At 50.0% G+C, this 15,942-nt stretch overlaps 1 protein-coding gene across 5 annotated transcripts in view; it reads right to left on the bottom strand.

The window, feature by feature from the left end:
- Window positions 1-15,942, bottom strand: part of LOC144114465 (synaptotagmin-15-like) — a 92,029-nt gene that overhangs the window by 43,239 nt on the left and 32,848 nt on the right. For 3 of the 5 annotated variants that reach the window (XM_077648212.1, XM_077648213.1, XM_077648215.1), the window contains exon 2: window positions 13,549-13,646. The exons of the other annotated variants lie outside the window; for them this stretch is intronic. In XM_077648212.1, coding sequence (XP_077504338.1) covers window positions 13,549-13,646 — 98 coding nt within the window. The remainder of the gene's footprint in view (window positions 1-13,548; window positions 13,647-15,942) is intronic. 5 annotated transcript variants of the gene reach the window in all.

Raw genomic sequence — 15,942 nt, 5'->3', positions numbered from 1 at the left:
AGGGCAACCCAAAAACATTCCATGTCAATATGCTGAAGAAATACTTCAGCCGGGTCCCTGAAACCGACTCTCACGTGCCGGTGGTTGCGGCGGTAGCCTCCAATATAGGCAATGGGGCGCTGGTGTGGCCTCTCGGAGAACAAGCCGACCACCGCGATGTCACGGCGTCCGAGAAACTGACCCCACCACAGGCACAGGAGCTGCGGTCCCTCATTTCTCGACATAAGGAGCTGTTTTCCGATCGGCCCGGATACACCACGTGGGCCTTGTGCACCTTGACCACTACCACTAACAAGCACATCCAGGTCAAGCAGTACCCGCTTCCCTTCGCAGTGCGTCAGGAAGTTGAGAGGGAGGTTGCCGCGATGCTGCGGATGGGCGTGATTGAGAAGTCACGCTCACCGTATAATGCCCCAACAGTCCTGATAAAGAAGCCCGACGGTTCGAACCGCTTTTGCGTAGATTTCAGGAGATTAAATGAGGTACTGGTCGCCGACGCCGAACCGATCCCCCGCGCCGACTGCCTCATCGCGGAGGTGGGAGGCAAAAAGTTCTTCTCTAAGATGGACCTCGCGAAGGACTATTGGCAGGTCCCCCTGGACGATCACTCAAGGGAAAAGACGGCGTTTTCGGCTCCCAGTGGCCTTTACCAATTCAGGAACATGCCTTTCGGCATCAAGACCGCCCCAGCCGTCTTTGCTAAACTGATGAGGAAGCTCCTAGACGGGATAGACAACGTATATCATTACTACGACGACCTGATCGTAGCGACCGAGTCGTGGGAGGACCATGTCAAGGCACTGGAGCAGGTTCTCACGCGAATCCGGGAAGCCGGGATTACCATACACCCGAAGAAATGCGAACTCGGCGTCGATCAACTGTGTTTTCTCGGTCACACGATTGGAAAGGGGACCCTTGGCCCGATGGAATCAACACTGGACAGGATCCGCCAAGCCCCACGACCGATAACCAAACGCCAAGTACGAGCCTTTTTGGGCCTAGCGGGATACTATCGTGAATTCATCCCGAGTTACGCAACTTTTGCCGCACCCCTGACAGACCTGACCAAAAAACCGCATCAAACAGCGTTAGGTAGGGGGATAACGAAGAACAAGCCTTTAACAGCCTGAAACAACTGCTCTCAGAGGCCCCCATCCTACAGGTTGCGGATTTCAGCAAACCATTTGTACTCCGTACCGACGCCTCAGATCAAGGGGTTGGGGCAGTACTGTTGCAGGAAAAGGAAGGACTTCTGCATCCCGTCGCGTACGCGAGTCGCAAGCTACTTCCCAGAGAGAAGGCGTACGCAGCAGTTGAGAAGGAGTGCTTGGCCATTGTATGGGCTATCAAGCGCTTCAATTTCTACCTCTACGGCAAACAATTCACCGTCCAGACAGATCATCAGCCACTGAAATATCTGAACGAGGCTCAGTTTATGAATTCACGGCTGCTTCGCTGGGCGCTGCTCCTACAGGAGTACGACTTCGGGGTCGAGAGCATTAAGAGAAAAGATAACGTCGGCGCAGACTACCTCAGCCGGGTGTGAATAGCCATGGGGTGAACTAAACGCGTTGCGACGGCCCAGTTTGACCCTTAGCTAGAAATTTCTTTTTATTGTTATTTTGTGCATTGTTGGTAGTGTTTTAAAATGTTATGCAGCGCAAGATGTTTGCGTGTGGTCGTGTTTCAGTGTTGGACTGTTACGACCGAATGTGCAGTGTCGAACTGTTTTGACTAACTGGGACGTGACTGCCTGAGGTGTGGGAGTGCCTGAGGCGTGTGTCGGTGCGCTATCCTGCGAGCCTTGGTGGAAAACTGGTGATACGACGAGGTGGTGCGCCCTGGTGACAGCGATGTGCGCGTCTTTCATCTGAGGTGGCTTGTCCGCCAGGAGCGTGTGTGCATGCACAAAATTTGTGTTTTGTTTGTGAATGTTATTGAGAATATCATTCTTTTCGTGGGGGTTGTGTCACAAAGTTCATGCCTGCCCTGTCCAGCTTTGACCTTTGTTTCCCAGAAACATGTCGCGGAGCGGCGTCGACGACTTTTTCCCCCTCCCCCGCGGGGGAACGGCATTCTCACCATAGCGCTGGAAGGGTCACTCAAAACTACTCTCCCCCCCCCCCCCTTCCTAGCATTGTTGCCACGCAGGTGACAGGCGCTTGCACGTGTTGGAAACGGCAGAAGCGGATTGAATGCCCCGGCACTGTTCGCGGCCCCCAATGACTCCTCGTGGGATTAAGGCATTGTGCCGAATTCTTTCGACATTCCTACTTGTGTTCTTTTTTTTCTTTTTGGGAGCTGCATTCCTCTGTGCGTGGCTCCTGAAGAGTCTTTTATCCCTGTGTTTTTTTTTTCATTCTTTGCCATGCGAAGGGGGCGACGGGAACGCCGCGCGCTGGCAGTTGGTCTGGAGATTTCGGTGCGTGCGGTCGTGAGTGAGGTCAGCCAGTGAAGTGGTCGGCAAGGAGCCTAGGCGGAGATCTGACGCGTAGAGCGCGGCGACGGTGGTCCCGAAGACGCGAGGCCCAAGTTCGCCCGTATCCGCAAGCCCCCATCAGCCCCGCGACGAGCAACCGCAGCCCGACGCTCCCTGCGACCGGACCTTGCCAATCCGCACCTAAGCCATCGTTTCTCACCACTCACTTCAACTCTTTTATCTTTGTATTTTTGCTTTCTGTGTTTCTCGTTGTAATCCTTTGTACTGTATTTCCGTCTCGTAACATTTTTGTATAGCAATCGCCCTGATGTTTCTTTCTTTGTGTTAATTGTTGTGTTAACGTGTTCAATTGGTGCTTGCGTTATTTGCGTCACGTCAGTGTACGGCGCTACCTTGTCGGGCATATTGTAATACTTGGTTGTTGTTTGCCTAATTAATTCGCTACGGAACTTCCCTACGCCTCATGCCTCCGGTCAGCGACTAATCAGGCGTGGCCCCTATCGCCAAGCAGCAGTCGAATCACAATCTTTCGCACGCGGGGTGGAGAAGTTTGTCGCACCTCCCCCTCCGAACTTACGGAGAGTGCAGTGGTGGGCAGGTTGGCCCGATTAATTGTAACTTCGGCGCCAACCAACACCACAGCCGCCCACGATATCTTGACAGAGAGCGCCGCCGAAGACGTTGACACCTGTCGCGCGTGTGCGAGAAGCTCCTCCCGCGCCGCACCACCTTGCCACAGGCACTTGGCTGCTCCTTCCTCCTGCCCTATGAAGAGGCTCAAGGCGCTTCACCAAGGCAAAGGCCCATGACTGCGACCAAGGGATGGTTGACCCAGTGGTGGGGTGGTGGTACGGGCAGCTTGATCCCCAGAAGTACTCTCCCTTTGAGCTGCCGAGCAGCAAGTGTGAGCGCCCTTGTGGCCCTAGGACTAACACTTTCCCCTGCTGATCACAGAGGACACTGCCTGGCGCCACCTCTTGCTGAGTGCTGTACTGCAGTACGCGCACAATAGGGGCAGATGCATCCCATTGACTCTGCCATGTGCAGTGTTTTCCTTTTTTTGGGGGGGGGGGGGTGCTGCGGGAGTTCAGAGGAGTGCATGTCCACCCGTTACAAAGGAACTAGCCAATAATTAACAACAATAATCATCATCAGCAGCAGCAACACTGTAATACGCTTGCGCGCTTTGCGAGTTTTGTCGTTTTACTCCATAGCAGAGCTTCGCAGATGACTTCCAATGTTCCATCTCGACAGCCCACCTGCCTAAGGCTGGTGACCATCGCCATGAAACATGCGCGAGCATGATGGTGGCAAGACAACCACAACAGCGACGTGAATTAGGTGGCGGTTGACACCACCCACTTGACATTCCGAGACAGAATGAATGAAACAAAAAACATATTTCCTCCATCACGTATCGTACCACCAGCACGCGTGTCCTTGCCGGAATTTAAAGGCGACATCGATGAATCTGACCTTGCTGTCCACAGGAAGGTCGACCGTAAACACTAAGCTACCGCAGCATATCCCGAAAACATTGAGAACTCAATTCAATTCCTTTTCCGGACCCTGCGCGTGCTACAATGAATGAGAAAGTTATCCACGTATCTACCGCGGTGCGCGTAATGCCTCATGTGGTGCTGAGGGCAGCGTCTACGTAGAAATATGAGTCTCTGGAACGCGCAGTCACTTCCAGATTTCGCACAGCAAGAACATGTTTTAGTGTCTTCTGAAGTGGCGTGGTATTGTTATAGTTGAGGGCTATAGTAGGCTCTCTTGTGGTAAAATCGCCAAGAATCGAGCAGGAATAGAGACAACGAGCACGGACAACGTACATCATTTATAGGTGTTTGTGTAACAGTACCGTATTATTTCTCGTGCGAGTTATTAATTCGTAGTAGGGCTTTGCCGTCAGAATCGCTTCTACTACTTGGTTGTTGAGGCAGAAATCATCGCTAGCACGACAGGCACATACTGACTACCGTTACTAGTAACATTGTTAACGCTTTGGACAACTAGTATGCCTAAATTCTGATTAATACTTAGCGCGACATTCTTTTTTTGTCTCTGTGAAAGTGTTCTCTTAACAGACTTATCCTACCGCGTGATGAAATCCCGACGGCGGGAACACACTGGACATCATGAGACGGCCCACAATTAACTCCAAGCCAGCAGGAGCACACCGCGTAACCGAACAAAAGGACTCCGTGGACGATATTAATCTGGCCATTCGAATCAAGAAATAATGAGAGCGAGGCAGAATGATCAGCTTCGATTAGAAGAAAAGCGTGAGTGGCGCAGAAGGCTGCTCCGATCATTTCAACTCTCAGCGGCCTCCAGCTGCCGATCAACAAACTAAATGTCGGCTTTGGGCGCATTGGCTTTCGCATTTATGAGCTACAAGGTACCTTAACCTTCAGTGCTTCTTCGGATAACTGATGAAAATGGAATTTTGTAGAAGCAGTGCCTTCTTACTGCGCTGTATACTTTCTGTTAAAGTAGAGGTTATGCAGTTTCTTTCCTTTTTAGAAAATGACGTCATGGTACATATTAATGAGACTCAACAACGCGACGACAAACTTGCGATATCACACCATACTTATTTCTTGCTTCTTGTTGTGAGTTGTTCTGAGAGCAAGAAGTGATGAGTTTGTCAAGTATGTCGATGTTGTGTCATGGTGAGATTAGAAAAATGAGTCTTTCGACCGCTTCCTCAAAAGAAGTATTGCGGATAAAATTGTTAAATCCATGGTACAGGCTTCTGAGCCCTCCTTCTGCGGTGGCCGACAAGACATCGTTCTACTTACGTGTTAACCCGGTGCTGCCTTTACCTGAGCGCAATTATGCACACCACACCTCCTTTTGGAAAACATAAGGTAATTTCAGAGACCGACTAGACGGCTTCGGGGGTTTGTTTTATGAAGTCAAGAAACGATAAGTAGCCAGATAAACACCGCTACCGCGAAACGAATTCCCGTAGGCTGCCAGAATTTTTAATCCGCCTGCAATAAGTTCAGCTAATTTGAAATAAAAGAAAATGGATTCCTACATCTTGCAGCTACATTCGGGCTTTGCGGGCACCCGTAGCAGTGAGCTACATTATGGCCACCACGATTTGTTTAACGGATGTCGATATTTCAGAAGGCCACGATCTCTGCACCGCTTTTCCATTTCCATACCGAATGCATGAGGAGGCCGGTATACCGTACCAGTAGACTCGCGTTCATATCATGGCTCTTAGACCTCCGCCTTCCCCGGCTGCGAAATACTCATCTCGTTGTTCCGCACTAAACCATGTGCATCGCTTGGCGATGTCTAGAGTGGATTTCCCGGGTTCTGTGGCGGTGTGTGCGCCAGACGAGCATTCTGTGCCTCGAGCGCCACCAATCGCATGCGTTCAGTTGCAGCAAGCGAGGGCCAAACGTGGACGAGGGCGAAAAGCGATGACACGTACCACGTAGCGAGGTTTCTCAGCATATAAGGTGAGCGTGGGTTAGCGCAATCTGTGGTTGAAATCGCTCCAACCCCCCCCCCCCCCCCAAAAAAAAAAAAAAAAAGCGGCGGCTCCTGCTCTCGTGGAGCGCGCGGCTGCCACCGAGGCAGGCAACTGCTGCCGAGGGAGTGGGTAAGGGACGAGCAGCTCGCCACGCGACGCAGGCCAACGCACTCTGCGAGTCTGCACCGGGCCAAAGCTTTCACAAGCCGCAGTGCACCGTGTTCGTAATTGAAAACGCCACCCGCCCCGCAGCGACACGACTAGCAAATCCAGCTGTTCTGCTTATCACAGAGTTAGCTGCGTCAAGCAGTAACTTTTTTGCTCTCTGATGCTCTTTGATTTTTTCCCTCCGATCCCGTTTTCCAAATTTAAAAAAAAACGCGAAAGAGCCATCTATCTACGCAGACGCGCGGAAAACAAAACACTACGAGGCACGTGTCGTTTGTAGCACGGTTCGAGAGTTCAACAAACTTCAAACTGACGACACGCTATAGAGTTGCACACACATGCGCGAAGGATAGGTATTTCAACATGACTGCCGCGGTTGAGTGTCTGGCGGGTAATGCGCGAAAACGCGGCAGCCTAAATGGAGCCTCGTCCCCTCGCAGAGGTTACCTTTTAATCCATGTTGTCTTCCTGAGACCTTGCTTCCACTGAGCAGAAGCTTGGTTTTACATCCACAAAACCAGCGTCCGCCATGCTACGAGAACTTTTCTTCTCTTAGATGACAGCTGCCCAGTGCGGCAACGCGTCCTACAACCTTTGTCCATAAAGTTCCGAGACTGAGTCCATTAAAAAATGCGTTTAACATTGAAATCATTTGTGCAGCACCCCTTCGAAATAGTCTCCCTTGCTGTCGATACACAGCTTCCGGCGCTTCTTGAGGTATTGGAAACAGTAGGGAAACGCTTCTTTTGGCAGGGCTGTCAGCTCATTTCTCGTGGCGTCTTGAATGGTCTCCACGCTCCCCATCCAGCGACCTTTGGGGGCTCTCTTCCCACGAGGAAACAAGAAAAAATCGCATGGGGTGAAGTCAGGCGAGTATGGCGGATGGGGAAGTACAGTAATACTGTGCTTGGCGAGAAATTTTGTCACGCTGAGAGCAATGTGCGGCCTTGTGTTATCGTGGAGAAGGCTCCATTGTCCAGATGCCCGTAAGTCAGGGCGACGGCGTCGCAGTGCATCACGCATGTGTTGGAGCACGCGGATATAAAACACCTGATTCACCGTCTGCCCTTGTGGGACGAACTCGTGGTGTATGACACCTCTGGCATCGAAAAAGAACGGTCAGCATCGTCTTTGTTTTGGTCTTCGGTCGCCGCACCTTTCTCGACGCCGGAGAGCTCGAGCACCGCCATTCGGCGCTCTGCCTATTTTTCAGGATCGTATTGAAAACACGATGTTTCGTCTTCAGCAATGATGCTGTCGACGAATGCAGCATCCTTCTCTGCCTCGGAGAGCAAATCAGCGCTCGCTGATGCCCGCGTGTCCTTCTGGTCCTGTGTGAGGGAGTGCGGCACAAGTCTGGCATTCAGCTTTCGTTTCCCCAAGTTCTCTCTCAGAATTTGGCGGCATGTTGTCTTACTAATGTCAAGAGCATCTGATAGCATGCGGACTGTAATGGTGCGGTCTTGCTGTACGATTTCCCTGATCCGAGCCACGTTGTTTTCATTCTGTGAGGTTGAAGGACGCCCCTGTCTTGTGTCGTCTTCCACCGAACCGACATTCTCCCCGAAACAAACATCTTGTTGTTGCCATAAGCGTCACGAAGGAGCGCATACATCTGTGTGGCTGTCTTTCCAAGCTTCACACAGAATTTTATGTTTACACGCTGTTCGAGGTGGACGTCTATCTCTCCGCATTCATTCACAGTAGAATGCTCAAACGACTAGTGACAGCGTATTTTTTTGCATGTAGTGCCACCTACCGGCTGCCACAGCAAATAAGATAAATAGCTCAGATTAGCCTGAAAAGATAGCGCTATACATACGCACCAGAATTTATTTTAGGGAATCATTTCTAAAGAAGAAAATAAATCAATCTCGAAACATTACGAACATAGCCTGTATTAAGGGAGATCTCCTGTCAGCGAGTAAGCGCACTTACTGATCTACGGGAGGGGCCGAGAATAGTTGGCCCCCTGTCAACGCCTGAAGCTTGCAAGCCCGCTTTATGAGAGCAACTTCTCCCTTCCGTGCCGAGATTATTCTCACTGAAATCTTAAATACGAGTTCTCATAATCCATGGCGGTGATATGCGCTAGCTTGATAAACAGAAAATTACGAGAATAGAGGAGTGAAGTCGATCACTGTACCATGTGAAGTAGCCTTTAAAAAATGGCTGTGGTTTAGCTATGGTTAAACCTAGAGTGACGCGGTAGCTAGATCTTGTCGAATGGAACTCGCTCAGTCGAACTGCAAAGCCAGTCTTTCGCCGCTCCGTTTCGCTGAGCGTTCGTTCTTCATCTTTGTCCCTAAACGTGGATTCACTCCCCCCCCCCCCCCTCCAACTCTGTTTCGCCGGCGCGCCGCGCCGCCGGCAGCTGCTCCGCACCACGTGACCAACCACGTTACCAGCCACGGCGCCGCCACGGAGCTCAAGGGCGGCCACGCATCTCAAGAGGTGCCACGCTGAAGGCTCGAAGTGCTTGCGTAGTGTAGCTATCGCTACAATAATCCCCTGAGCGCACTCGCTCACGTGAGTGGCATCATTCTGCTAGTTCCCTTCAATTTTGATCTCCCAACGGTTCCAGTTAATGCTGTTTACGTTTTCACTATCATTGGGGTGCTATAGTCTGAGATGAATTCAGTGGCCAGAAATGAAAAATATTGATACGCAAGAACGTAAAAGCAAGTCCAGGCGCATCTTGTTAGGAACTGTATGGTGAAACTGAGAAACTGTGCTCGATATAAGCACGGTTAGGACAATGAAAACAAGATGTGAGCTCTCAGAGCTAGGGGATTCGAGCTTAGCCACGTGCACGGTAGAGCTATGTAGTTTTATTGCGTGTTTCGAGCCACTGCTACACTTCCACACCACAAGTGCATGCTGTTCGGTGGTTTTTTCTCTCTCATACTTTTCGGTTATATAGCCTTCACCGAGAACGTTCTTTCGAAGCCTTTACAATAGCGATGCTGCCGCGAATATTATGAATCAGCTAACCCAGGCAGCACGAAAACGTTGCAGCAATGTACCTTTCTGATTTCCGATCCAACATTACTGCGATATGGTTAATGTGCTTTTCTCTAACGTTTGCGAAACGTTTCAAATTAGCTTTGGAGTAAAATTTGCCTATCACTAATTAAACGTTCAAGCATATACAAATTTCGCTAAAATGGTAACACAACCCTGCAAGACCGGGTCCGCCAACTGTGATCTGCCGCAACTTCAGTGAGCACTTTGTAAGGGAAAGGGGGCAACGAAGGCAACACGCACTGCAGTACACCATAACGAATACACGAAACATGCACTCACCTCCGAACGGATAGCACGGCTTCAAGCTTATATAGCCAGCCGTGAAGGTAGCCATAAGTGTCTGTCGTGAATGGGTAACATGCAAAGATTTCAAACGAAATTTTGGGGGCTGTGCATCTAATATATAGCAGGCATCATCTCAGATTTTAAGCTGAAAAATTATGCTAGTTGTAAAACATCGCTACTGCACAAACAGTGGGAGACGTTCTGAGACACAGTGCTTGAAAATACTGGCAATATTCCATTATAGTTATTACTGAACATTATAATAACACAACAGTTTGTAATGTTCATATATAGTTGTTATTTTTAACATTAAAACAACATTTGAAACACAGCAGCAGCGTACTATTTAATTTTAACGTTAAAATGATGCTTATCATGCGCCTTATAAAACCATTTGTTAACTCTTAACATTAGTCTCACGTTCCAATTCAACAGGTAACATCACAGCAACTTACACAACAATTCTACAGCCTCATTCCAATCTTCGATGCTACCTGGGAAGCTCCTATTTAGCATTCAGTTGTCCCAGAAATTGTCTATACACGTCATCAGGGACAGCTCTCCGCAGGCGTTCGGATCGTTTCGACAGCATTCCTTGGATAATGCGCATTCGAAATGCAGCTGACTCCATGTCTTTAATTAAGCTCCTTGAGTAAAGCTCGTGTTCGGCCCTGCCAGTTTTCCGAAACGGTGAGGTGTATTTTGTTCTAATAGGTTTCCGTTCAAGGCAAAATCGTGCAGTTTTTCCGTTCTTAAAGCCGCAAGTTCTTTTTTTCTTAACCTATACGCCTTTCAAAGACACAATTCCGCGCTGAAAGTGCAGGCATCCTGAAGACAGCACACGGAAAGCTCTAAAAGGTGCCAGTTCAACAGAAGCCGGGCAGAAACTGAAAGTTGGCTTAACCGCTATTCCCTGCCTTCTAGTACTTATTGGTTAATACAAGCATAACTCACAGAACAGTATATCCTCGAAGCTCCTTCACGTAGGAGAAGAGAGTTTTGCCAGCAATGATTCGAAGAAAAAGTCTAAACCTAAGTTCGATCAAAAAAAAAAAAACTATACCGCACAGAAGACAGCTTTCGTCTTCTGCTGCGATACAGTTTTTTATTCGACTATGCACAAACAAGCCCGACAAGCCACGCTGCTGAACTAAGCCTAAGCTTTTCGCCGCACCTTGCAAATAAGTTGTGCAGTGGTAGCCGTCCTGTCCCCTGCGCGAATAACACGGGGCAGGATCCATAGAAACGAAAACTACACCACGGGAGCATTCATTTCCCTATACACAGCGTCATCTACTGGCTAGAAGCTCCAGTAAACCAGTACTCAATCTAACTTAACCCAGCGCGTCAAGCCCGCGTCGTCGACGTGTCGCAGTCCTAGCAAGGCTGAAACTCTTTCCAGCTTCGGTGATCGTAAAATAGAGTGGGCACGTTAAAGAGAAATAAATACAATGTTGCCAGCCCGCACCGCCTAAGGCACAACGAGTATGCCGAGCCCACAACGCAGACACGTCTCCGGCCGGTAGACGTCGCGTCGCATCGCATCGCCTGAGGTCCGCCAGGCGGGCCGAAACGCCCGCCGACGCCGCAGCGTCAAGATACCGCGCAGACTGGCGTCTCGCAGTGCTCTGCTGAGCGCATCTTTTAGCCCTGTAAATATCGCATCAGCGTGCAAACAGCACAGACATGAACACACGTCAACAAAGCCGCATTCTTATCGGAGTAGACCATCGCACCGGGGACCATAAGCCAGGCTCCAGAAGTAACTTAATACTGCGACCGATCGACGAAAATAGCGCCACTTAAGGGGCATAGCAGTCAAGGGTCACAGACATACGCCGCCGCTCCTTCCCGCAAGCTATCTAGTAGACAGACGATCAGTAGCATCCCTTCGTATCGGGGCGATGATAATTGTCGCCTATTAAATCCATAGAGTGCCACATTGATTCGGATTAACTGCCAATTTTCTTCTTTCCCCAGCACAGTGGGGTAACGACGCCACCCCGCGGATACACGGGGGCATCACCGCTCCGAGCTATGGACGCTCTCCGGAGGTTTTCCTCGAAAGTGTACCCAGTGTTCGTCGCGGATGAAAGAGGTTGACCCTGATCTGACCAAGAAATAAAATGGAAGACACATGCCTGGCGTTCCAGCGAAGAACAGGCGGACGTAGTCCTGAGAGGTATGCGGCTAGCTTTAAACGTCACCAATCTGTTTTCTAAGCATCTCCTTACTTGGGTGCAATCATAAGCGAGAAAACTTAGTCTGCGAGTGACAAAACGCTCACCTTCCCTTTGCTGCCTGTGGAAAAATGGCGCCATTTCTAGTAGCATGCGGTGACGTTCCGCAAGCAGATAGAGTCACCTCCTCCGCAGCGTATCCACGGAAGTGGAAAAAATAGGGATGGACTTATATCACAGCGGACACGACAGGGCACTAACACATGTGATGAGGCCCTGTCTTTCATCATGAATGACAGGTCACCGTTAATTTCATTCAAACTCCAGCAGTCACTGCCGAACCACTTGAACGCTCGTGGTCGAGGAAGTGAACGGTACATTATAGTCGGAAGCGCTTTAAGGATGCTCTCGGCGTCTAATTACGGATTTTTTCATTGTAATAAAAAACAACACTGCTTGATCGACAAGGCTATCAGCTGTCTTTCTGCTAAGGGCATCTGAGAGCAAACAAATTCGCCAAAATATTTTTTGTAAAACCTCGCTTTTAAAGCATGCCTTACCAGGCTTAACCGACGCTACGTTCAGAGAAAAGAATCCACTAAAAAATCAGCCCAGTGCCACCTAAAGATGCATTTTAGCCTTTCCCGGCAAAGTAGAAAAAATCTTAAAATTTCAGAATAATCGTCCTTTTAAACGAACTGATCACAACACGAATGTGAAGCGTGAACTCAGCGAAACATTCATGGTCTTGTTGCTCATTCGCAAATATATGCCGATAGATCTTGGTCGTGCGGGCAGACACTGTATCATTTTGACGAATGACTCGTGTCAGAGTCGAGCTTGAGCGATATTATTTTGGGCCCGACACGCCACCCTTCGAAATGGATGCATCCACGGCGACATCCTGTGTTTGACGGCTATGCACACTTTTCAATTGGGTGCGCTCCAACTCACGTCCTTTCACTTTTTTGAACATTATCTATCCCTTGTGCCAGGTGAAGTAATTTACCAAAGGCTGTGGCGGGCAAACGCCGTGCGAAGATGGCGCCAGTAGTCGTCCTTGCGCGTGTGGCGCAAAGCCATTCGGTTTTCGATTAGGCATTATATGCAGGGTCAGTGACTGATGACCCAACGGCTACGCTGTTTGGATATGTTTCAAGGCAGCTCCGGCTAGGCGGGGCATTTTCTCGGAACGCATTGGAGTAGCTTATTGGCGAGTTGATTGCTTCGCGTTCGACGTCCGGCTTGTGTGAAGCTTAAGTCGAGGTCTGCGAGCCCGGGTCCTGGTGATGCGCTCAGCTTCCCGCTTGCAAGAGGCACCATTCGTAGTGTGCGCCTGGCAGTTCGTCGGTCATCCCACTGGCGCCTCTCTCGCTGCTAGAACGCGGCCCAGTTCATTCCTCTTCGCATGTCGACGTCGATGCCTTCCGGCAGTGCCTAGTCGAACTGCCCACGATGGAGTGTACAATGCTTACCGTCATTCTCACAGCCAGCTCGGATTGAAACCCTCTACAATGCGCCGTGGGATGTCATGCGTAAATGAGCACGGTTTCTTTTTCATTTTTTTTTTCAATCAAGAGTTAATTTCATATCAGTCGATATTACGTCTAGTTTCGTTATGTGAAAACATTTTTATGCTGAAGAGGATGTAGCGAGCCAACGGTTCAGTATTTTTAAATCTCTGCCAGCTTGGCGCTGCCGTGACGTATTCGCGAAGACGTAAGCCTCGCAGTCGCGGCTCTCTGGTGAGCACCTAGATTACTGCCGAATCAACTTATTTTCTTTTGAATAGCTGAAAGGCTTACGGGACGTACACGGCATGAAGCAGATTTTGGCCGCTTGCACGCAGGCGGGCAACATACTGCGTTAAAATACCTCGGTCATGACAAGATGACAAAGCTAGCCTCTCATTTCCTTACCGTTATCTACCGTTACCGTTATCAATAGCTTACCGAGGGCATCGGTCAGTCTTGGTGCCGCAGTTAGCGTAAGAGGGTTCTCGTACAGCTGCAGCCATCCCCGTTCGACCACGTTCCACACGGCACTTGCACTGTAGGCACGAATAAGCCTATATGGGGATCCATAGCGCACAAAATTCAAGGGACATAACACGAGAGCTAAACTTCCACTAAACGATCTTTATTTGGCGCTGGCACCTTATAAAGATCACGAATGGTACAAGTATAGACCACTAACAACGATTATCTTGTCAAGCTTATGATGAGTCAAGAAATGAGATGAAAAAGCACAGTAAAAACCACCAATCAGTGAGCAAGTTTCACACTATCCCCCTCCACTCCCTTTTTAGGGGTAAGGTATGCTGCCTAAGTCCCGGAGTAGGTATCGATCCCTAAATATGCTGGAGGAAGCTTTTAAACGCGGCACCGGAGATCTGAGAAGACTGAAACCACGGTTGCAATCTTCGTAAATGCTAGAATTTTTCATATTCTGAATATAAATTTTGTTTCCGTTGCAAACCGTAAGTATCCTGTATGTTGAGTGAAAGAAATCTACCTCAGGGCTTGGGCAGCATACTGTTAGATGCGGGCCCCTGGTACGCCTGTGCCGTCTCTCGCCAAGGTCGGTGTCCCCGGGTTCCGGATCGGGAGATTGCTGTTGTGGGGATGACGAAGAGATGAGAGGGTCTTCGAGGTGAAGAAGAGACTGAAAGGTTTTATTTACATTGTTACAAAGTTCGAAAGAGTGAATCGGGAGCTGGTGATCACACGCCAGATCGCTGCTTAAATAGGGTCCCCTGTCCCCAGGTCCTTAGTTGGGGAATTTAGTTCATTAAAAATGCGTCCAACCACTGTGACGTCGATCACGTGTCCAGTCTTTAGGATCCGCCTTCCAGGACGGCCCCAACAACACACTCTTGCCACTTCTGGCAAGTTATGGTCCGCGCTCTCCAGGCAGCACTGATGAATAGCACGAAGGGGGTCCCATGGCAGGGTCGAAGGTCAGTCACCTGCACTTCACAGCGGTAGCGTGGGAACTACAGGTTGCCACCGCAGTTTGCAGAAGGTTCCACGTGGAGCGTGAGAACTAAAGGTTGCCACTACAGTTTGCAGAAGGTTCCACGTATAAAAGCACAGTCTAAGACGAAGTTGTTTTCGAAGCACGAGGATTCCGGCGACGTTGGCTTAGTCAAACCCGGCCGCATTTGCCACGGCTCATTTGCAGTCCCGCCGCTCACCGGCTCCCCCGTCGTCTCCTCCGGGAGAAACATGTCCCGGGTGGGTCCGGCGTTGAGAACAAAAGACAGGTTAACCAAAGCCGTTCTCAGACAGCGGATGGCCGTTTCACCCCGTAAACAGCAGGGGGGGGGGGGGGGGGGGGGGGGGAGGTCCCTTGTAGACGCCACCACCTGCACTCGTGGCGCTGCAACCACGTCGACGGCCCTTTGAAGCCTCTGTCGATTGATGCTTTTCAGTGGCCTGAATATTCTTGGCATGTTGGCGCCTCCAAACGTAACAATACCTAACCCTAAAAGTCAGTTAGCTAGAGGGCAGCTTACTCCGTTTCTGCTCACATAATAAGCTCATTTACATGACGTTCCACGTCCTCCGCTACGGTCGAAGGTGACTCTGCTGAACCCTGTCGAGTTTAGGCTACATGCAACATAAATGCACTCGAGAGTAGGAGGTAGGACAGCCGCCGCCATAGCTCAGTTGGTAGAGCAGAAACGCAGTTTCACTGCAGCTTCCATGGTCATGCACCACGCTAAATTGACCAATTTCCAGCACAAGAAAGTTGAAAATGACACCACCGGAAGGGTTCTGGCGTCGCAGTGTTTGCTTTCATCTTCGTGTCTTTAAAACTTGGCTGCTTAATATCACTGAGGAAACAATGCAGCCTCAGAAGCTTTATCAAGAGTTCGGCGTTGGAATTCGGTTCCATCGCAGTTCTATATTGATGCACCACGCTGCAGTCGACTGCAAAACACCACACGTACCATACCGAAAAAGCTCCGAGAACGACGCCTAAGCTGGAGCTCTCGCGGTATGGCGGCGCATACAGCAGAAGATCAGGTATCGTGGGAGCGCGCTGGAGGCTTCGGCAGAACCGTTCAATGTACAGCTGACTGTAATGGCGACAGTGCGACCTCTTGTATCACAGCAGGTGCCTGAGAGGCAGTAGAAGCGAGCGGCGAGCCAACGTTGGGAATGTCACTCACCGCCATGGTCACGTGACTGAGCAGAAGCATGCGAGACGCCAGGGGCGGTGTGAATAGCTCAAAATGGTGTTTTTTGCTACTGCATCTGGAATTTGGGGAGCGTTGAGTGTAGGAAACTCCCTTCCAGAATAGGAGCTAGAAAGATGGGAACCCTTACTGTTGTTTATGG

This window comes from Amblyomma americanum, chromosome 1 (genome assembly GCF_052857255.1).
Source record: "Amblyomma americanum isolate KBUSLIRL-KWMA chromosome 1, ASM5285725v1, whole genome shotgun sequence".
In the NCBI taxonomy this organism is placed as follows: Eukaryota; Metazoa; Arthropoda; class Arachnida; order Ixodida; family Ixodidae; genus Amblyomma; species Amblyomma americanum.
This window is presented reverse-complemented; position numbering and strand designations above follow the sequence as displayed.